This window comes from Neovison vison, chromosome 4, assembly GCF_020171115.1.
Source record: "Neovison vison isolate M4711 chromosome 4, ASM_NN_V1, whole genome shotgun sequence".
NCBI lineage: Eukaryota > Metazoa > Chordata > Mammalia > Carnivora > Mustelidae > Neogale > Neogale vison.
Window position 1 is genome coordinate 45439624 of NC_058094.1, and position 23622 is coordinate 45463245.

The 23622-nt window shown below is 37.5% G+C and overlaps 1 protein-coding gene across 1 annotated transcript; it reads left to right on the forward strand.

Annotated features, from left to right (window-relative positions):
- Positions 1 to 23063, forward strand: TMEM64 (transmembrane protein 64). Its single transcript, XM_044245345.1, has 3 exons — positions 1 to 971; positions 15411 to 15566; positions 20461 to 23063. Exons 1-3 carry the CDS (start codon positions 171 to 173, stop codon positions 20650 to 20652), a joined length of 1149 nt encoding a protein of 382 aa, XP_044101280.1. The 5' UTR covers positions 1 to 170; the 3' UTR covers positions 20653 to 23063.
- The last annotated feature ends 559 nt before the right edge of the window (positions 23064 to 23622 follow it).

Here is a 23622-nt window from a genome sequence, read left to right on the forward strand (position 1 = left end):
CGGACCCGTCCCTCCGCCTCTGAGTCCTCGCCCTTACCCCGGGCCGTCTCCTGCCCCCCGAGCGGACGCAGGGAGTCGAGGCAGGGCGTACCGGGCGCCATGAAGGGCCGCTGCCTGATAGGCGCCGCGGCGGAGGGGCTGGCTGGCTGAGGGCCCGCGCCGGCCGAGGCATGTGGAGTCCTGGCGGGAGCCTGCTCGAGGCACTCCCCCGGCTCCTGCAGCACGCTGCCCTCCAGGGCCGAACCGAGCCGCCGGGCCGCTGGGCCCTGCCGCGGGCAGCGGGCGGGGAAGACGCGGCCGATCGCCTCCCCCGCGGAGGCGGGGCGAGCGCGGCGGCGGCGGCGGCTGCTGCCTCGGGCGCCCTGCTCGGCGCCTATCTGGAGCGCCACGGTCCGCCAGCGGCCTCGGAGCTGCCGGCGCCGGGCGGGGCCTTGGCGGGCTGCCCCGGGAGCGGCGGCGGCGGCGGCAGCGTGGTGGTCGGCGTGGCGGAGGTGAGAAACTGGCGCTGCTGCTGCCTCGGCAGCACCTGTTGGTGCCGGAGCCTCGTGCTGGTGTGTGTGCTGGCCGCGCTGTGCTTCGCTTCCCTGGCCCTGGTCCGCCGCTACCTACAGCACCTCCTGCTCTGGGTGGAGAGCCTCGACTCGCTGCTGGGAGTCCTGCTCTTCGTCGTGGGCTTCATCGTGGTTTCGTTCCCCTGCGGTTGGGGCTACATCGTGCTCAACGTGGCCGCCGGCTACCTGTACGGCTTCGTGCTGGGCATGGGACTGATGGTGGTGGGCGTCCTCATCGGCACCTTCATCGCCCATGTGGTCTGCAAGCGGCTGCTCACTGCCTGGGTGGCCGCCAGGATCCAGAGCAGCGAGAAACTGAGCGCCGTTATTCGCGTCGTGGAGGGAGGAAGCGGCCTCAAAGTGGTGGCGCTGGCCAGACTGACCCCCATACCTTTTGGGCTTCAGAATGCAGTGTTCTCGGTGAGTGGTGTCCCGCTGTCCCCCATCCCTTTCCAAGACTGTTTCCAGCGGTCTTGTGACGGTCCTGGGAGGGCGCTCCATCAGATAAATGCCAGCAGAGAAGTGACATTGACAACAGGAGTTAGAATCACTTTGTGTCGCACGCTGAGAAATCTCATACAAATAAAACAAATCTTAAGTCGGGGCCTCAGACCTGGTAGAGAAAGAACTACTCTTTTTTGGCATGAGTGTGACTAAAAATGAAGAACCCTTTTAACTTCGAGGGGAGATGGATGAAAATGTCCGTTTTAAACATTTGTCATCTTATTTCTGTAGCAGCTTTGGCAACAGGGAGTGAAGGCTTCACATTCCTAGCTCTCTTTCTCTTGCCTGCAAAAATGCATCCAAGGTTTTAACTCAAGTTTTTAACGACATGGGGCTGAAGGAAGTGTTTGGGTAAACAGTGGAGGGGGTAGCTTCAGACTCCATATTATAGTCTCCTAAAACTTTAATAGGCCTGTTCTTCACAAAGTAATTTGCTTTAATACAGTGCAAAAGGGGGAAATCCTCCTGTTTATTTTTCTTTGGAGGAACTGCAATTTGATATCATTAGGTAGGGAATAAAACAAAATAGGACAGATAATCTTTTGCTTAGTAAGCATATATTTTTCTTTATACACACCTTCTACACTCTTTTTTGCCTTGTATTATTTATTTACTTAGTTTTCTCTAGCTCATTGCAACTGATTGAGGAGTAGAAATACTGCTAGTGGAAGAGACCATCTGCCTGGAAGAAAGGAATGAGGTCTTTACAAACTTCTTGTCTTTGGACCACATCATTAACCCTATGTGTCCTTGCTTTCCTCTTTTCTAAGGTGAAGGCATTGAACTAGATTACTGAGTTCCCCAGAGTCAATGATTGTAAACTACAAAGAGTTCATATAGCGATTTTCAGGAACTCAGCCCTTCAGCTTGACTTAAATAAAACTGTGATATGGGAGTAAAGAGATGTAGCACTCAAAACCATAGGTATAGGTATATAGGTATGTACATCTATATATGTATGTACATATACATATACAGGTGTGTAAACATTGCATAATAGGTATATTATGTTAGTGATTCTGATACATTGTATTGTTTTCAAAATATTGTTAGTCTTTAGAAACTTTCTTGTTTTGTTTTGTATTAAGAATAATTCCAACCACTGATTCCTAAAAGGTAAAGATTGGTATTTTTAGGAGTGTGGTATCTTTTTAAAGCCCAAATATTTCCTTATTCATTAATTTGAATAATTTTTATCACCACGAATTGCTTTCAAACCAATATATAACTTTAACAAGCTGTAACCACCAGGATAAACAATTTGAATAAACTAGCAGTTTATCTAAAAAAAAATAATAATAATTCTACCAACCTACCATTTTTGTGACGAAATTAAGAATTTTTAATTTTTCTCTTTCTTTTAAATGCCTTTTGCAAGTCTCATGTTGATATTAATCAACAGCATCAACGACTAGAATGAGGCTTATGGAGGCTTGGAAATAGGTAACTGTCTTTTTAGGTAGAGAGAAGTTTTGGTGTTTATGGTGGTTTGGTAGTTTTTTGCCTTAAATTTTTCCGTTTCACAACAACTTATAGTATTAAGTATAAACATGAACTTTGATCCAACCTTGGGTAAAATAGATTAAGTTTTCTAAGACTTTGGAAGAGGGTTGGGATTAAGGAACCTGAATATTTGCTTTGTTCGCCAGTATAGCTTATCCTTGTGCCTTTTCTTGTTCACTTACTGTGTGCTTACTACCTACCCTAAGCTTTTTCCAAATATTATTTCTAATCTTTAAACCAGCTCTGCAGAATGTATTTATGCATATAGTGTAGACTTGTTTAACAGTTTAGAGCATAGGACTAGTGCTCTGGAGTCCTACTGTCTGCATCGAATCTATTGACCTTGGTCAGGTTGCCTGTCCTCTCTGTGGTCAGCTTCTTATTTACAAAATGGGAAGAGAAATGGTACCTACTTCATAGGATCATTGAGACAATTACATAAGATAAATACCTGCAGTAGAGCCTGGCTTAACACACATGTGTTCTTTTTGGTCACCATTACCGTTGTTATTACCCAGGGTCACCTGGGTACTAAATAAATGATAAAGTAGAAGTCTGCACTATGGTTTGATGATAGGGTCTCAACCCATGGCTCTATTTCTTCATTGTATATATTTTTTAATATATATATATTTTTTATAAACATATAATGTATTTTTATCCCCAGGGGTACAGGTCTGTGAATCGCCAGGTTTACACACTTCGCAGCACTCACCATAGTCCATTGTATATTTAATAGCTGCTGTGGTCCTGGGTATATAGTAAGGACTCATTATATATGTTTAATTAAAAATAAGACAGTTTTGGAGAGCCTGGGTGGCTCATTCAGTTAAGTGTTCAGTTTTTGGTTTTGGCTCAGGTCCTGATCTCAGAGTCCGTCCTGGCCCCGAGCTCCATGTCCTGTTCCGTACTCAGCAGGGAATCTGCTTGATTTTCACTCCCTCACCCTCTTCCCCTCCTCTCTCTCTAAAATCAGTGAATAAAATCATTAAAAATAAGTGAGATAGTTTTTGAAAAATGTTTTTAACATATTAGATATGTGAATTAGAAGTTTTACTTTGTGCTTGGAAATAACTTAAGGTAATTATATAGTTGAAACCGCACTTGACAAGAGGCAACTCAAGTTGGTGCTGTGGGGTCAAGAGCAAAGAAGGAAAAAAAAAAGGAAAATGGTCTCATTATTAGCTAATTTTACTGAGGAAGAAACAGAGGCTTACCCTTCCAGGGACTTGTTCGGGGTCACTTACCTAGCAAATGGGAGCTGTGGTTTGACAGCAGGATGAGCTGGTAAGATGTGTCACACTAATATTCGTATTCATAGCTGTAAGTAGAGTGGCTTGTAGAGCCAGTGAACAGAGTCTGTTACATTTTATTTTTTTCTTCTTAACAATCTGCTTATTAGCTCTTTCAACCAAAACAGTTTACTAAATTCACCCAGGGTATGTGGGTGAAAAGAAAGCTTAGTTTCGGCTGATTTTTGTTTTAGTCTGACTTTCTCTTTTCTTCTCTAGAACTTCATTCTACCTCCACCTTTTCTATCCCCATACCCCTCTGACTGCCCACAGCTGCTCACTTTCCAGGCATATTTATGTTTTCTTCTTTCCTTCCCATCTTTTAAAAGATCTCCACTTCTATTCCATTCAGAAAATCATTTTTGGGGGCGCCTGGATGGCTCAGTGGGTTAATCCTCTGCCTTCTGCTCAGGTCATGATCTCAGGGTCCTGGGATCAAGCCCCTCCGGCTCTCTGCTCTGCAGGGCGCCTGCTTCCTCCTCTCTGCCTCCTCTCTGCCTGTGTCTCTGCCTACTTGTGATCTCTGTCTGTCAAATGAATGAATGAAATCTTTAAAAAAAAAAAAAAAGAAAATCATTTTCGTAATGCCCTTGATTAAAGAAGTTTATCTGAGTTACCTTAAAGAGGAAGTGAGGTGTAGTGATCATAAGAGGCATAGGCTTTAGAAATAGTCCTTGATTAGTCCATGCTGAGTTATGAGAGTTAAATAAGCTGGTGTAGGGGCACCTGGGTGGCTCAGTGGGTTAAAGCCTCTGCTTTAGGCTGGGTCATGATCCCAGAATCCTGGGATCTAGCCCCACATCGGGCTCTCTGCTCAGCAGGGAGCCTGCTTCCCTTCCTCTCTCTGCCTGCCTCTCTGCCTACTTGTGATATCTCTCTCTCTGTCAAATAAATAAATAAAATCTTAAAAAAAAAAAAAGCTGGTGTAGTGAAGACTTCAAGTATTGCCTGGCACATAGTCAGTTCTGCCATTGTTAGCAGTCATTATTATTATTAGTGGTGCATATAGTGGTATTTATATTTTAGACACAGGAGATGACTATAAAGGTTAAAATATAGAAGGAAAGGGGCTCTCTTTGCTTTGTGTCTTTTATTAACCATATTTCTTTGCTTTTTCCATGTGTGCTAAAAAGAGATAGGCAAATGGACACTACCCGATTTTGAAACTGTTGAAATAAGAAAAAAGTCCATACATCTCATAGTATCAATTATTAGATCATAAGAAATATAATTTCCCAAGTACATATTTAAATTTTTTCCTTTAAAAAAATGCACCTGTTTTTTTTGGGCTGGGAAGTAGTTAAAGCTCGCTGTTTTTAATGTAATCTTGTACCTGTAGCTGCCTGTGAAGACATTTGACTATGAAGACATCTGCCGATGAAGACAGATTTACAGACTTACAGTTTGTGCGTTTTTCTCAGTATTGTTTTTATCTGGACACTCGTCTAGGATGAGCATTTCTTACAGCTCCAGTCAGGACAGGTTAAGTTATGCTGTAGTAGAAACCCCTAAATCTCAATGAGCTGGGAAGTAGAGGTTTGCTTACCTGTTGACATAGATTCAGGTTCAGCGTGGTTTGGGGAAGGGGCAGGGAGCCTTTGCGTTAGATCCCTTTTACCCTGGGATCCAGGCTGACAGAGCCACAGTCTTTCACTTGGTTACTGGGACGTGTTGAATTTTAAAGCTTTCATCTGGAAATCATCTCACTTTTTATTGGCCTGAACAAGTCACCCGGCCAGTGGTAACTTAAAAAGAGTCACGCAGATGCCTGGAAGGAGCTAGAACTGGGCTGTCTGGTAGCAGTCTTCATGACACTGTCACTTGATTACCTCCTTTCTCTCTCAGCCCCCACAAGGAATCATCCACACCCTATGGATCCTGACTCCCGAACACGTCTGTTTGACCCCCTGCCATCACTCTGGTTCAGGTGTCTTGGCCAGCCTCCCACCTGGTCTCCTTGCCTCTGAGCCAAGGAGTTCCATTTTTTTCTCTCTCCAGAAAGTTCTTTCTGAAATGCAAATCTGATCTTGTTATTCCCCAGCAGGAAACTCTCAAATGGGTTTTCTTTTCCCCTCAGGATAAATTTCAAACCCTCACAGCATACTTCTGTACCCTGCCTCTTGCCATTCCTCAATTACTAAATGCTCTTTGATGTGTTCACTTTAATCCTCAGCATTCTAGGAAGCAGACATGATATTTCTGATTCAAACAGCAAATCTTGTCTGTAGCTTTGAAAATTCAGGTTTCCCTTTTTCCTTTCCTTTTTCAGAAACCCCACGGGCTGCAAAACCTAGGCTATGTCTTGCCTGGTACTATAGGAAAAGTTTGCATTAGGACTTCAGCAGTGAGTCTAATAAAACAGCCATTAAGCCTGAAGCTGCTAAGCTCTCCTGTATAGCTTACTTACCTTTGTATTTAACAAAATTATCTTTTTGAAAACAAAAGCAGTAAGTACATGGGTACTGTGAGTAGAATGTACACAAAATAGAAATGAGTAAATTTGAAAGTGCAAGGCCTATCCCTATCACCCTGGCTCTCTTTTCAGTGGAACCATTTTAAAGAATTATGTGTTAGCAAACTATTAATTACTTTAGTTATTTTTATGAGCCCACAATAGGTTAAAAACAGCAACTGAAAGATTTTCTGTTGGTTTGGGGAGGGGCAGGGAGCTTTGAAACTGATATGCTAACTAAATGACAGCAAAATGTGATTAAAGACGAACTTGGAGCTTATTTAAGGAATGAATTTTCCTCAGATTTGCACTGAGTAATCAAGAGAAGAAAAGTTTTAGTAGTTTAGTTCACAAACTGAAATTGATTTTACAATTAAAGTTTTTGACAGGCTGGTGATCATAAGACCCCAAGTATGGTAAAGCCTTAGCCTCATGGACTCGTTGGGGGCTTGTAGTTCTGTCTCCGCTCCTGTGTGACTTTGGTGAAGTCATTTAATGATCTGCCCCCTCAGTCATCTTATTTGTAAGGGGAGAGACAAGGTCTCATAGTTTGCTTTTCAGAAGGCAAATGTTCTGAGCAATTTAACATCCCCCTTTTTTTAACAGTTTGGTGATAGTATGTTTTCTAAAAATGTCTTCTCATCCTAAACTCTTATTCTGTATTATAGTTCTAGACATCGAGTCAAACATAGGTGATGGGTCATGGTGCTTATCACTGTACCAGCATACCTGACGGTCCTTCCTTCTCACTATTAAGTGTACTGATCCACTGCCACTGGTATGGTTTGGAGAGAATAGCAAGACAGAGATCAGTGTGTGTTTTGAAGGACCTTGGAGTCTTGTCTCTGAAGGAGCAGATGTGATGGCCAAGTTAACAAATGTGATGCCACCTCAGCCCACACCCTTAGGCCTCACAGTGCCACTGAGTCCAACTGGCCATGACTTCTTCAAAACTTTACCCTTCTTTATGCGCCTTCAGTTATCTCATTAGTTTCTGTGTTTTTCATGCCTCATCTGTGGGCTTACGATTCACAAATCAGTATTTTTAGCCTACTGTATCTTAATAATACATACAGTATGTCTTATTGTCCCTTATCCAGATTTTTAAAAAATTCTTTAAGAGCAAATCAGTTTTATTAAAACTTATTTCAACAGTATTTGTTTAGCAGTGCTCATTGTAAAAATGGAAAAATATAGTTAAGCACAAAGAAAAAACCATCATTAGCGTTTTAATGTTTATTTTTGTAGTCTTTACATTAATGAATTCTTGTGTTTTCCTTATATAACATTGTGAGTAAATGTTATAAATGATTCTTGTCACGTTTTACTGGATGTAATGGGCATTTTGGTCATTACAAATGGTATAGAATGACATAAAACGGACACAGTCAACTATGGTTTTTCTGGTTTTTTATCTTTTTCCCTGCTGACAGCTGGGTCTTATGTATAGAAGGCATTTGATAAATTCTTGGGGGGGGGTGAGTAAAAGTAATTAGCATATAGTTTTTCAACTCTACAAATAAAATCTTTTTAATTTATGTTCCAGAGAGTATATTCAGTGAAGTGTATGTGTGTGTGTGTGTGTGTGTGTGTTTTCTGGGGAAAAGGTTTAGTGTGTGTGTGTATTAATCAGATTCTCAGATGGATCAGTGACCCCCTAAATATTAACCATCAAAAGCAGTTCCTAATTTAGGTACATTGAACTAATGAAAAGGTCTGTATATAAGAAAATGACCTCTACTTTGTAGGTAGACTTACTGACCTAACCATCTTTGTCTGTAGAAGCCTATGCATAGCAGGCCTCTTCGGCTGTTGGAGTGGGTCTCTTCTCTCCGAGCCTCTGCCTTGTCTGCTCTCCCCAGTAGCAAGACTTTTCCTAGTACTTTCACAGTCGCTCCTTAGCCAGAGGGTCTCAACCTTGACATTAGGTTGACCTTAGAGGTTACTGGAAATGCTTTTAGTGTTCATTCAGTATTCACTTAATAAGTAACTGGTAGTTACCGAATTTGTGCCCACTGCTGTTCTAAATGCTAGAGTTATAACCACGAACAAGGCAAAGTTCGTCCCAGATTTTTTAAGGAGCCTACAGTCTAGTGGAAATAACATTCTAGGTATAGTATGGCATAAATTTTGCTGAAAATTTTCATTTCTAAGATTTTTTCCTTCTGGGGGGTGGGGGAAGGTGTTCTCAATATCTGAACAACTGATTACAAGTGGACTTTGTATCCTCACCTGTTTATAAACTGACAATTATTATAAGTCTCAACATTTATAAACAATTTTGATGTTGATATCGTCAACATCCAATGAGTATATATTTAGCATATAATATATAGTAAGCAACATGCTAAAGACAATAAAGAACAAGAGAGGTCCTTTTCTTCACAGAATTTTTAGTCTGGGAAAGAGGTGAAGGGCAAACAGGTGGTGAAATCTTTAGTTACTCTCTAGTGTGAAGGCGATGGGGACGGCCTAGTGTCCTCTCAGACAACCTGAAAGCTGTTCTTAATGCAGACCTGGGAGCTCAGGGAAGCTTTGCTAGAGATGTCCATGACTGAGTAGTAAAAGAAAGTTTAGGACTTTGCCCAAGGAAGAGGAGTGGGAGGAAGGATATGAGTTTCCTTGCCAGAAGGAACATTGTGCAAAGGCCCAGAAGGAAAAGAGAGCAAGGAGTGTTCTAAGAACAAGAGAATTTTGATGTGCCTGGAACGTAATGTAACATGAAGCATGAGGAAATCAGAGTTGGGGTCACGAAGTGCATTGCCTGTGGAAGTGAACCTGAACCGTATTCTGATGGCAGAAGTAAGAGTTAAGCAGGATTAGATCTAGATTTTTAAAAGATTTCTCCAGGATTTAGCATAGGTGGTGAGTGCAGGTAGGTCTCCTGTCCCTGTCCAGACTAGAAAGGAGAGACTGACTAGGAACAGAATAGACAGTAGGTAGATTTCTTAGGTATTAGAAAGTGGCATTGAAAGATAGGGCAGATGAGTAGGCGTGGGAATGAGGGAAGAATGAGCTGTGTGACTGACTTCTGAGGTGTCTAGGGAAACTGAGATTGGGGACATGGGGAGAGGTATTTTGGGGAGGGAAGGAAAAGGAAGGGGACATGGGCAGTTAATGTCTTTTCTTATACTGGTTTTGAAATTTTTATATTTCTGGAAGTGAAAACTATAGTTGACCCTCAGAATAATACAGAGGTTGGGTACTGACCCCCTACCATACCCCTGCTCAGTCAGAAATCTACTCCCCAAAAAACTTTAGCCTAGTGTTGACTGGAAGCCTTACTGATCGCATAAATAGTCAATACACAAATATTTTATATGTTATTGTACAAATAACATTACCTACTGTTTTCTTACAATAAAGTAAGCTAGAGAAAAGAAATTGCCATTAAGAAAATCATAAGAGAGGGTGCCTGGGTGGCTCAGTGGGTTGAGCCGCTGCCTTTGGCTCAGGTCGTGATCTCAGGGTCCTGGGATCAAGTCCCGCATTGGGCTCTCTGCTCAGCAGGGAGCCTGCTTCCTCCTCTCTCTCTCTCTGCCTGCCTCTATGCCTACTTGTGATCTCTCTCTGTCAAATAAATAAAATCTTTAGAAAAAAAAAAAAAGAAAATCATAAGAGAAATACATGTGCAGAGTGTACTGTCCATGTGTAAGTGGAATTGCATAGTTCAAACCCCTGGTGTTCAAGGGTCAACTCTAGTTGCCATTTGCAACTGTTTCTGAAATATCAGTAGTATTTTGAGGATATGTATATACACAGTTTATCAATAAGTAGTAATTAGATGAAAAGATTGAACTGTACTCATTTTCATTTCCTTTTGCCATTCCTTTCTTAAAAACTATTTTGGGGATTCATGATTTTTTTCTATATAATATTATTAAATATATTTTTAATTGGAATTTACCTTAATTGCAACTTTGTCAATAAAACAGCGTTGTTTTTGTATAAGCCAAGAAAATTTAGGAAAGTATAATTTGCTGAAACTAATATTAGATTCATAAAACTGTGGATAAAATCTGAGTTCTTCTAAACACAGAGATCCTCTTTATATTCTTCATTAGGTCTATGTCAAGGTATTCTGTGTAAAAATTACATAGTTTCTTAGTGGATTATATTAAATCCAGTAAAGCCGTTGTATAAGCAGCTGGAAACTCAGAAAGTGGAGGGGTTGCCTGGTGAGCTGAATTTTGTGCTGTGCGGTAGATGACAGCAGGCCCTGGGTTCCGGGAGCATCTGTCTGAAGACAGAAATTCTCTTACTGTCTGACCCAAAGATCAGTCAGCTCTAGCTCTTCTGAGTTAAGCATTTTTCCTTTTCTTTTTCTCTTCTTCATCTTCTTCGTCGTCGTCATCTTCGTCTTCTTCTTCTTCGTCTTCGTCTTCTTTTGTCGCCCCCCCACCCCATCCCAGCCCCTTGAATGGGCTCTTTGTTTTCAGGATTTATTTGGTATAAGGTCATGTCCCACATTAACCCATACCAGCCCAGAGAAATGAATTCCATCTCCAAGGAAAGCACAGTACCTCTAGGACCAAGAATGTATATGCCTCTACGGTGCTTCTAGAGTATTAAAGGCATGGGAGGATGGCAATCAAGGTAACACCATCCCTGAAACTCTTTCTCGAGTTCTATGATCACAGAGACTGAGCAACAAGACAGCAATGACATCGTAGGCTGAGATTTCTAGGAGTTCTTTGGAGTAGGAAAACAGTCTTGAGCCAAGATCCCAGGACGTTGTAGGTAGAAACTCCAATGATAATATTCTACGCTCACATTTAATGTCTTTGTGGCAAGAAAGACAAGCAGACAGATTTTTAAGAAGTTGATGGGTGAGAACTTATTGGGAAGAGAAGCTTGGATAGGTCTTTGTGCGAATAAGTATTCTAAATTTATTACGTTTTTCAAAGACTGGAGCCAGTTGCAGATTCTGAATAGGACCTTAGCATATAGGAAGTGGTGTATTGGAATAATTTGGAACTGTTTATCTTAATAAAGTTAGTACTAGCTGAAAAATGTGTGTGTATGTGATCGTGTTGCTGTACTGGTTAAATTACTGGACACTCCAGTGTAAGTGTTTAAAACAATTAGCCAAAATTAGTTTTTTACTTTCTTTTGATACACAGCTTTTCAGAAAGGGCATATGTATAAACAGTAACACTTGCTTTTTCCCTCGGATGAGGTTCTGTCATAAAAGGTTTGGTGATATTTGATTTCTCCTTTGGACAAAGGTCTTGTTAAAGAGTTGAGTTGTAGAGTTATTTCACATTTATGAGATCAGTTCTTAATATCGCCATTTGGATATTCCTGATTTCCATGTGAATGTCAATTTTATGTTTTACTTGGAGAAATTTCATTACATTTAAAGACTATGGACTGAAGCTTTGCATTCTGACATTTTGGAAATGAAATATTTACTTTAAAGATTAACAGCCTCCAAAAGATGTAATGTTTTATTATTAACTGCAGTAATTTTTATGATTCATTTTTTGTCATATGTACTCATTTTATACTTTTGACATATTTATTCTAAAGGGTGGCCCCTTCTATAACTACCCCAAACTGACAGAGGAGCCTTTCTTCCTCTCATTGACCTCATTTCTTGACTAGACTCTCTAGTGCTTTTCTACTAGGTACAGACTTGTTTCCCTTTTCATCTCAGGCCCCTAACAAGTATCACCCTAAGGCCTTGTCCTGTATAGGATTCCCTTGCATGTGCTCTAAACAATCCAGACCCCATTGCCAACCTCACGGGTACATCCTGTGCCCTATTGTCCCTGTTCAGTCCCTTCTTAGAACACCTTAGCTTCCTCATCCCACCTGTCTCTGCTTGCCAAACCCGTATTTGGCTTTCAGAGTCCATTTCAAATGCTTCTTTTTCCACATGGTTGCCCTTTGGCCCCTATTCCTGCAGCTAATATTAATCCCTGATTACTCTTTAACACTCTATACATAGTCCTTCTCAAGAATCCCTTACTGCCTGTTTTTGAGGGAGTTGATGTGTCTTTGTCAGTGTGTAAACCCTTTGAGGTACGAGTTGTATCTTACCTGCTGTCTCTTGCAGGCACCAACCAGAACATCTTGCATGGGCAGTCTGGAGCCAACAGTTGCTGAGTTAAATTGTTAACCAGTCGCAGTGGTATTCTTTCCAAACCAACAGTACTGTATCTCGAGTTAATCATCTGTGAGTGGAGATGAATGTAGCTTTACTGAAAATACAACTTACATGATTAGATTAGAGTGTAGTTAGAATAACTGTAGGTTACTCTTAAAATACCAGATCTTAACATCAGCCCCCCCAAAAAGTTTAATAAAGTGTCCAATAATTTTCTTGCATACTAGTAAACCTAGATGGGGATATATTGAAAGATTATTTTCCAAAATTAATAGCACTAGCAACAACAAAACCACAAATGCTTAAAGGTACATGAATAAGAAATGTATTATATAAATAAAACCATCAAACTTAGAGATGTAAAGATTTTGAGTAATTACAGATACATTCTGGATAAGAATATTGAATATTGTGGGGATTTCAGTTCTATCCAGATTAATTTTATAAATTTACCATAATCCCAATATAAAATGTACTGATTTTATCTTTTGAGTGACAGAATGATCCTAAAACTTATCTCTAAAAACAAATAGGTATGAATAGTTATGGCGGTTTTAAAAGAAGAGTCATGAAAGGATTTGCAGGATAGGGAATTCTTTGTCAGATATTAACTGATAGTCTTTGCAACAATTTGATTTCAATACAAGATTTAAGATGTCAGTGGAGATTATTAGAGCCCCAGATAGACTCTTCATATATAATTACTTCATTTGTAACAAAGTAAACATCGCAAATCATAGAAGTTATTGATTATTCAGTAAGTATTGCTAGGGAAAGTGGCCCTTGGAGAAGGGGAGGAATAGGCTATATCCTTACCTTTAATTCCAGAAGGGATAAGTGGTAAATGTTAAAAAGGAAAATAGAATCAGAAAAGAAATACACGTTAAAAAAAAAAAAAGGATCTGGGACACCTGGGTGGCTCAGTCAATCAAGTGGCTCCCTTCAGCTCCAGTTGTGATCCCAGGTCTTAGGTTTGAGTCCTACATCAGGGTTCCTTGCTCAGCAGGGAGCCCTTCTTCCTCTGCTTCTGCCTGCCACTCTTCCTGTTTGTGCTCTCTCTCTTTGTGACAAATAAATAAAATCTTTAAAAAAAACAAACAAAACCTAAAAAGATCTAAAGCTAAAGAAAAAAAAAAAAGGAAAAAAAAACAGAGGAAAAGATTGATAATATTTGATTATATAAAAATTTTGAAATGTGTATGTCAAAACATAAAAAATAAGGGACATTAGTGGAAAATATTTGGAAAATATTTTAGTGGAATATATTTATATTATAATATAATATTTTATTATTATATAATATATTATATATATTATATTATTATTATTATAGTAAATAGTGGGAAATATTTGCCAAATATAATAGACAAAGGTTGCCCTTACTATTCATAGAACTCTTACAAATAAATTAAAAAATTTAACATTCCAATAAAAATGGACAAACATGAACAAGGAAAGCCATAAAGAAATGCAAATAAGAAAATGTATATTTAAAACTAATATAAAAATAAATTAAAATGTGTAAGATAAACAATCATGAAATACCATTTTTGCTCCATCAGACTAGGAAAGATTGAAATTTAATACTTAGAGTTGGTAAGAGTATGACGAAACACACACTCATGGATTATTTATTGATAGATACATAAATCAGTGTGAACTTTTTGAAAAAACAGGCTTTACTATTGGATCCAATAATTCTATTCCTAGTGATCTGTCCTAAAATAATGGAGATACATATTGCATTAGTCATTTCGTCCTGTGTTACACTCCAAAACTTGAGTGACTTTAAAAAATTAAATAAATAAATAAAATAAAAGCAAGCATTTATTAGCTCCCAGTTTCTGTGGGTTGGGAATTCTGTGCAGCATAGCCAGGTGCTTCTGACTCAGGTTTTCTCAAAACCCTGCAATCAAGTGGTGGCCAGGACTTATATAGATAAGATGTGGATGAGGGATTATCTGCCTCCAGGCTTACTCACATGGCCGCAGGTCTTGGCTAGCTGTAGGCTAAGACATTAGTTCCTTGCCCCACGGCGCTCTCCATCAAGCTACTTTAGGATATGGCTTGTCTGCTGTAGGGAGAGATGGAGTTCTACTCTTTTTGTAACCTGATATTGAAGGTAACATCTCCTCACTTCTGCGAGAGGCTATTTGCTATTAAGTAAGCACCGGGTCCAAACCACATTCTAGGGGAAAAGATCACATAAGGATATGAGTAACAGAGGAGGAGTTTTGTTGGAATATTTTAGACACCCGTACACAGGTTAATATACAAAGGTTTTCATCAGTTTTTAAAAAATTTATAATAATAAAAATATAAATAATCACAGATAGACAAACAAGTAAGCAATTTAAATATTCTGTAGTGGAAGAATGGTTATATTGAGCTAGATCCACACAGTGGTAGTATAATTGCATAATAATGATAATGTCTGTCCTTTCTGAGTGTCAGTCATGTGCTATTCATTTGCTACACATTGTACAAATATTTCTGATCTCGACAACAACAGTGTAAGGTGGTTATTACCCTCATTTTACAGATGAAAAAACTGGTGCTCGTATGCACAGTAGTTCACTGAATTCTCAGAACTCACATGCCATCATGGGGTTATTTGGCTTCAAAGCCCGGTAACCACCCTGCCACTGAAGTATGCTTATGAAGATTATTAAATAACATGAGGAACACTTACAAAACTGTTTTTACAAAATGATCTGTGTGTACACATTTTATTTACATTGAAGAAAAAAGATAGTCACAAATATTGTCTTTCAGTGGTAGAATCATAGAATACTAAATTTTTTCTTTACACTCGAATTTCATTATAAATCTACATTGTGCATGTATTCCCTTTATAATCATTTAAGAAAATTGGAATGCTTTGTAAATGTTTCAGCTCCCTTGGAAAAACTACTAACAAGACTTGTACACACAGTTTTATGTAAAATTGAAATTTTACTTGGTAATGAATCAGTTCCTTTAATCTACTCTTCTAGATTACTGATCTCTCCTTACCCAACTATCTGATGGCATCTTCGGTTGGACTGCTTCCTACCCAGCTTCTGAATTCTTACTTGGGTACCACCCTGCGGACAATGGAAGATGTCATTGCAGAACAGAGTGTTAGTGGATATTTTGTTTTTTGTTTACAGGTGAGTTTAAGGCCAAGGGTTGTCTTTTTTTTTTTTTTAATTTCCTTTTTCTATGGCATTACTGATTTAAAACAGATTTCATTGAAAATAATTTAGGAAGATTTTTCCTTTTTATGTCTTTCCTTGTTCTTTTGATTATACTTCGTATTTTGACATTTACATTTTAATTGTGTAGATATATGGAAGTTTATAGAACTGAATTGGTACTTCCTGAAAATTCTCTTTAAAAAGGGAATGACAAAAATAAGGTTCTTTTTGCAGTGATTTTCAAAGTCATCACTCTATTTTGGGTTTTTGTGAAGTATTGTTAATACTATGCTTCTGAATATAATTTTAGTGAGATTTGATCGAGTTGGGTTTTTGTCTTATCTTCAGGTTATTAAACTCTCCAATTGGTATTTTTTAAGAGTATTATGGTGGCATTGTAAATTTTTTCCAGTACGATTTTATGTAGAACAAAATAATTTTTAGAAAGTATTGCTTTATAAAAACCACCTGAAGTATTCCATTACAAATTTACAAATTTGATTATTACAAATAAGATTACAAATTAATCTCATTACAAATAAGATTAGCATAATGGATTGTTATTGCCATGCGAATTGTAATATAGTTTAGGGTACATATGATTACAAATAAAAAAATGTTGATAAGAGAGAAAAATCCAGCTGTGTAGACATATTTATTCAGTTCCTTTAAGCTGTAACAGGAAGAGTTAAAAAAACTCATTTCTTTGGTTGTGCTACATGTCCTTCCTGAGATTTACCAACATATAAAATCACCATAATTTTTGATGGTTTGGTAAGATGCTGATAATAACTTATTGAGATCTTTATATGCCATATATTTAAGCTCCTTTAATCCCTACCAAAGGGCTAGAAGGTATGTATTTTTATTATCTCCAGCCTATTGTGTATACATCTCTTCCCAACTTTGTGTTCAGTGACATCAGCAGTGGTAACTTGAAATTGATCGTGGCAAGGGTATTTATACCATGGAAAATCGCAGATGCTCCAAATCAAGATTCCTACCTCTGATCTCTGCGAGCTAGTTTATCAGCACACTAGTGGAGGGCGATTTGTGTAAAGTCATAGCTACAAGGGGTAGAACCATGATACAAACAACCGGAGTTGGCTCTGTGAACTATGCTCAAAACTAGGACCATAGTTTACTGAGCAGATAACACTGAGATAGCCGACATCTTATTGATCCCTTAACTTGTTAGTTTTAATTTATGTTATTAAATATATGATACCATATTAGACATTTAGTGTTTCATTCTCCACTTTTAAGGTACTATATTGTATTAAAAATATTATTATAAATAAAGCCAGAGTTGATTTTCTCTGTGCTTATGTAGTACAAGTTCAGTAAACAGAGTGAGCCCAGGAATATTTATATTGAACTATAAATAAAGCTATCAATTAAATGGCTTGTTTTATGAAAAATTTTGTAATATTTTTGATATTCAGGGAATTTTTTTTTTTTACTTTTTTTCTACAAAGTTATATATACACACACACAGACATATTCTAAAGAACCCTAGGTTTAGGGTTTTTATTATAGTTGGTTTATTTTTATTGATGTAGTATGTTAATCACATATTAAACTTTTTATACATTATGGTTACGTGATAATGTATGTTTTTAATTACCTTGCGGTACTATAAGATTCTAACATACCCTGCATTCTCAGATTTTTTTAAGTATAAATTTAAGTATATTTTATGTTTTTCTAGTTTCCTGAAAATGAATAATCCATTTGAAATATATTTCTCCCCCTTTATATTATGCTTGAGTCATTAGAATTTGTCATTATTAGTAGGTTTCCTAATATTTTCACTATTTGATACTTTATATTTCTGAGTATCTTAGAAAATCATTGAACTATAATTGGTAGAGTTATAATAGAACAAAATAGTTCATGTATTTGTCAGTTGTGCTTCTAAAAATGTAGGGTCTTCTTTTTAATCCAGTGATTTCATACCCCTTTGTTTGAGCTGACAAATTTAAGTTTAGGATACAAGACGGGAGTAAAGGGCAAATAGTTCTTAACCCAGACATTTATGAAAACAAGAATAACCATCACAACAAAAAAAGTAGATATATTTATGCCTCAGTTTTATTTACTGATGTTACTTTATAGCTTAGTATATTTCAGAAAGGATTTAATTCAGCTTGCAGAAGATTTACAGGAGAATAAAACAAGAGGAAAAAGAAGTCATCCTGAAGGGGGAAGCCCATAGGAAAAAAGGATGAAGCTTAAGTGAAAGTAGAGTAAGTGTGTTCACGAGGCTTCTCATATTTGCTAGAAATAAGCCATGAATCTGCGTCTGAACTTTATAGCCACCTAAATAGAACCCAGTGTCTATACAATTAAAACAATACAAAATAGATGTTCAGAGGAAGGCACAACTATTTCTTGTACAAAAATCCAACTTGGATTCTGTGGATTCGCAATTCAGTTACTCTTTTCCATGCCCTGTATTTTTCTGTGTACCCAGCAGCCAAAACCCTAGATGAGTCCAAGTTTTGATATGCTTTGCACCTGTTGTTTTCAGGAAGTCATACAACCAGATTGGTAATATTTAATTCATCGTTGCAAACCTTCTGCTGGTTTCTCAACATTGCCCCGTAGCCCAACTGTTTCCTTTGTCTTCCTACTCCCCCATTGCCTCAATGACTATTGCAAACCTATCTTGGCTCCTCACAATTTTGATTCCTAACCCCACATTCCTCTTCAGTGTCAACAGATTACCTCTTTTGCTTAACAGAAAAATCAGAAGCCTTCAAATGGGAAACTCCTCAATTTCCATCTAAGAAATCCACTAAATAGTCTGTGTTCAGCTCACGCTCTCAGCTTATTCTCCAGTGGATTGTGGAAGAGATGCCTTTTGTCTTTGATTCTTTTTTTTAATAGGGAAACTTTCTAAAACAGGTTTTTGTTTTTTGTTGTTGTTGTTTGTTTTGTTTTTTGTTTTTACATTTACACCAAGGTGGTGTGTTGGGAAAAGACTCTGTACAAATTGCCAGGCCCTGGGTCTAGAAGGGCCTCTGGGGAAAGTCCCATGTAGAGATGTAGCTAGTTCACCCTCACTGGGAACCTGAGAAGTTTTTCTGCCAGATCTAAGCCTACTTTCTATGACTGTCATCACCAACTTTGTTGAAATCAGATGCACTTTCCAGTTCTCATCTAGCTTGATTTCTTAGCAACTTAAGATTCTGCTAACCATGCCTTTTTAAAACATTTTTTCCCCTTACAATTTTGATTTTTTTTTTTTTTCTGCTTGCCTGGTTCATTTATAAGTATCTCTTCCTCTTTTCACCCCAGAATTGATGTTCCTCATGATTCTAGCGTAAGCTTTCTGTTCTTACTCTGAAAACTTTTCTCCTTAGCAAATCCTATTATTGAGTTGGCTGCTGTTAGGTTTATTTGTGTAAGGACTCCCTGATACACATCTTGAGCCCAGCCTTCTTTCCATAGCTTTGGACCTATTCCCTGCATTGCTTTGGATCTCTGTTCGGCACCTCAAATTCAACATGTCTGAGGCAGAGTTTATCATCTCATCCAAGTTAGTTCTAAGGTACTTTCCATGACTTCACATGGTGTCATCACAACACTGATAAGCATCAGACTGAGAGTTTTCAGTGAGAAGATCTTGTTTGTTTGGTTGTTTTTTAAAGGGAGCTCACATAGTTAGAGAACCAACACAAGATTTGAAGGCCCACCTTTAAAATACCTAATTTGTTCAGAATTCTATGGCATAATGATACCCATTTACTAGTGCCTCCCTTTCACAAGTTCCAAATTCCCCTCTCTAATCCACCCCCGGCATGTCTGCCTCTGCCCTTCCCCCACTACCCTCAATGCTTATATTTAGAATATTTTTCCCACAAAACTGCTAAAATTATGCATAGGCTTAATTGAAACAGTATTATATCTTAGGGTCACTGTGGATAGATCCGCCTTTGAAACTTACTGGGACATTAAAGGTCACCTGTTCTAACCTTGTTGCACTGAGACTACTTGCTCCAAACTCTGAAGAACTGATTTACAAATGAAGTTAGAAGATGTGTACTGCCTAGACATTTTGATGAATGTATATAGAATGTTAAAGCATCTTAACACATAAAGAGGGGCCACAGCTTCCTATTGGAGAGTAGCAGAAGCCCCATATAGCAATGTGAAATCACATGACTAGTTGAGTGGCTAAACCAAGACTAGCACCTGACTTTCATGTCAGTGCTTTTTCTAGCCTCTCTTTGATGGGCATTTTTTTTCTCAATCACCATGTTTTCCTTTGTTTTGTTTTTCCCTAAGCACAAACAATTTCATGTTCATGGTCTCTTGTTAATTTCTTTTGAAGTTTATTGGCATTTCATTTTTTAAGTAGTTCTTGATATTTTACATTTTGGCTGCACCAGATCATTTGCAAATGGTAGTGCTTCTCTCTAAGCGGACTTAGGAATACCTATGGACATTTATGGTCATGCAAAGATATAGTACATTAATTAAATTAAGATTTAGTTGGCAGACCTCTGTTGTAGACTTTTTTTTTTAAATCCTTGAAGGAAGCTTTTCGGTACAAAGAGACAAGTTTGACTTGTATCAAGTAAACATCATGTTTATGGACTAAAAGGGATGTATGCTTGCCTTCTGTTAACCTGATATCCTGTGTTGATGACTTATAGATTTTAGCCCTCTACTCTCAATAGATGAAGCCAAGGAAAGAATGGATGGCAACTGTGTATAATCTATTTAAAATTCTTACCTGACCATATCTGAGAAGCATCCTATTTGAAATATTTCTAAGCTAAATATTTACCGGGTTTATTTCTCCTTTTTTCCCCAGTGTAAAATATTGTTAACTGTAATGTTTTATTTTTATTCACAGATTATTATAAGTATAGGCCTCATGTTTTATGTAGTTCATCGAGCTCAAGTGGAATTGAATGCAGCTATTGTAGCTTGTGAAATGGAACTGAAAACCTCTCTGGTTAAAGGCAATCAACCAAATACCAGTGGCTCTTCATTCTACAACAAGAGGACCCTAACGTTTTCTGGAGGTGGAATCAATATTGTATGACTGATGAAATGTATGATTGTCAAGAGCTAGTGTGCTGTCCAAGGTCTAGTGGTCACCTTACCAGTGGGCAGAGACAAGTTCTAATTGTATATGGCACAAACAAAACTGACTAGTTTTTAAATTGCACAATTTTTTTAAAGGAAGAATTGTTTTCTGGATATGTAAGTGTACATGTAGATGCAAATTTGGGCTGCACCTCTTTATCATTTACTATGCCCTCTGTGGCCTATAGGTCTGCACTTTAGTGTTTTTTAATTGTTTTCTTTCTGGGTACTTATGAACAGAGAAATAACCCAAATATTTTTCTGCTTAGTGTCTTTATTTATAAAGTCCATGAAAAGTTGTAAGCATCTTCCCTACTTATAATGATGAGTAAGAGTATGTAATGTTAAATGTATGATATTATTTAGATGTTCTTTATCCTTTTCAGAAAAGATAGTGTTTCTTTGTTTTTTAAGTAGGACCACTTTGCTTCCCTTTTCCTTATGAGTTAAAATATAGACATTAACTTTCATTTGAATGTATTTTTGCAAGCATCATTGCAGGGCCATTTACACCTGTTCACACAAGCTTAAATCCTACATTGTGGGACTGAAGTGCTCTTAAGATACCTTTTTATTTTCACTGTGGAATATGCAAAGTAAAAGGGAAATTATTGGGCAGTGGCTCAAATTAGAACCCATGTTCTAATTCCATTACATTGGCTTTACTCTCCTTAGATCTTTCATCAAAGGGCTGTCCCATTGCAGTCTTACTAAAAAGTTTTAGTAAAATAAACTTCTTTTTCCTTTTATATTCATCATTAGGCTTTGAGATAAAAGATCTAATCCTTTAAAATGATGGATTTACCATCATTGAAGATGTCACTCAGGTGGCCTTGTTTGATCAAATCGCCTTTTAAAAAAACCAAGCTTTAAAATCATGTTTATCAGTCCACTGAGTTACATATATATTTGTCCCCATAGTCTTCAGCTTTAAAACTAGAAATACACTGTTAATGCCCAAATTTGTATTATTTGCCCTACTATAAAGTGGGTTTATTTTGTTTGTTTTTTGGTACTTGTTTTTCTCTGATAAGACTCAGGAATTCTGAAATGTGAAATTAAGTCTCAGTTCTTTCTCTTGTAGCATGAATTGAGTATATTTATTAATAGCACTTAGGAGTATATCATACAATAATTTGGCATATGATTCATATGACATACGTATTATGCATCTATCACCTTACGATTTTTAAAATGGTTTAGTTGTGAACTTGATGACTAGTGTTTTTTTTACAACCCAGATTATAGATACGAATGCAAATTTTCTGGTTGGTATCTCTTTTTTGGCTATGAAGATTCCACCTTATCAGAGAACTCCCATTTGCCCTTTCATGAGGGTAAAACCTTTGCCCTGATTCACTAAAGTGCAAAAGAATTCTTTGGGAGCAGATTATTCTAGTCCTATGTTAAAGACACATTGCATTTGATTTTAATGCATAAGTTTTTTCCCTTATTGGAGTTATAATCGATTTCCGTACCTTTATCATGTTTGTTTTCTCACCTTTGGATAATAGAAAAGTTCATTTACATGTCTATACCAAGACTTCAGTGCAAATGATCCAAGAAGCAGCTGGGTCTGCAGTACTTAATTGGCCTCCAAATCCTTCTTTCTTTCCTTGGTAGAAAAAAACATACAGTACTAGAATATTCTTATTCTTTTTTTATCTTAATTACTTGCTTTTATTTTTAAAATAATTTTAATTTAATAATCCCAATGAACAATACGCTTGATTTATTCTTTTCTGTCTAACTTGACAATATTTTTCTTGTGTTTCTTGCTTTTGATAAGTTTTTGTTAAAGGAATCATTTAAGGTCACTACTTTCAGACTTGTGTTACACTTCATGTCTGCTGAAGTGCATTTATTTACTTAGCATTTTGTGACTTGAGTAATTTCACCAAATGAATACCTTTTAGTAGTTTGTAATGAGTTCTTCCAATTGTTGCATTTTACTTCATACTTAAAATAAATATGTAAAGGTAGAAGAGAAATAAGTTTTCTGTATTCTGCCAATCATAATTTTATATAATAAAATCATCCATTTTTACTTAAAATAGTATGGATTTGCTATTTCTAAAATACTAATCTAAAGCTGCAATTTTCCTTTGCTTCATTATTTCCCAGCCTCCCAAGTAAACAACAATCCATTATATTCATGCTGTTTGATAGCTGAATTTGGCTATTGGATTTTGGATGTGTTCTCTATAAACTGTATGAAGCATTGCCGTGCCTTATTCACTCCATCTTTAAGCTTGCATCCCAGATTTATGGCAGCAGCAAATTTAACAAGATCCTTGTATGTTGCCCAAATAATGCCTCCAGTTCTAGAGTGTATATTTTTAAAATAAAATGTTTTGATTTTTCAAACAGCAGTATAAAGTTGCTTTATGAACATTTTAAAAATCATACAACATACCTAATTTCTCAATACGATGAAAGATAATATTCTGTTTTTAATTCTTTGGGCCTTTCTTTTAGTTTTCCGTACTTTTTTGGTTTATTGTTAATGATTTGTTTACTCTTTGCCAAATTTTATCATGTAAATTATTTTTAAACAGCACATCGTTTTAAAAATGTGTACATAATAATTTACTAAGTGCTTTCACGTCCATTTTCATTTGATCATCTGATTTGCGAAATAACTTGAAATCTGTACTCTTTGGTTTATGAAAACAATAGAACCAAATCTCTGTCATTAGAACACATGTTTTTACTTTGTGGTCAAAAGGGACTGGGTAGATTTGTTCCGAGCCTGCCCTAGTCTTGTCTTATGTACTTGATAACCAACAGCAAACCTGTCTAAGATGACTTTCCTTTGGTAGGGTCAAATGTATGACTATAAGACATTTCCCTCCTTGAGAAGTTCAGGTCAGTAGTTACTCTTACTTACCTTGCTGTAACTGAGCTCAATGGTCTCGCCACCAGC

Bases quoted from the DNA above. Each gene is read 5' to 3' on its own strand.
- TMEM64 (XM_044245345.1), top strand. From the start codon at position 171: ATGTGGAGTCCTGGCGGGAGCCTGCTCGAGGCACTCCCCCGGCTCCTG. The intron at 972-15,410 runs GTGAGTGGTGTC...CTACTCTTCTAG, and splicing joins TTCAGAATGCAGTGTTCTCG to ATTACTGATCTCTCCTTACC. The intron at 15,567-20,460 runs GTGAGTTTAAGG...TTTTATTCACAG, and splicing joins ATTTTGTTTTTTGTTTACAG to ATTATTATAAGTATAGGCCT.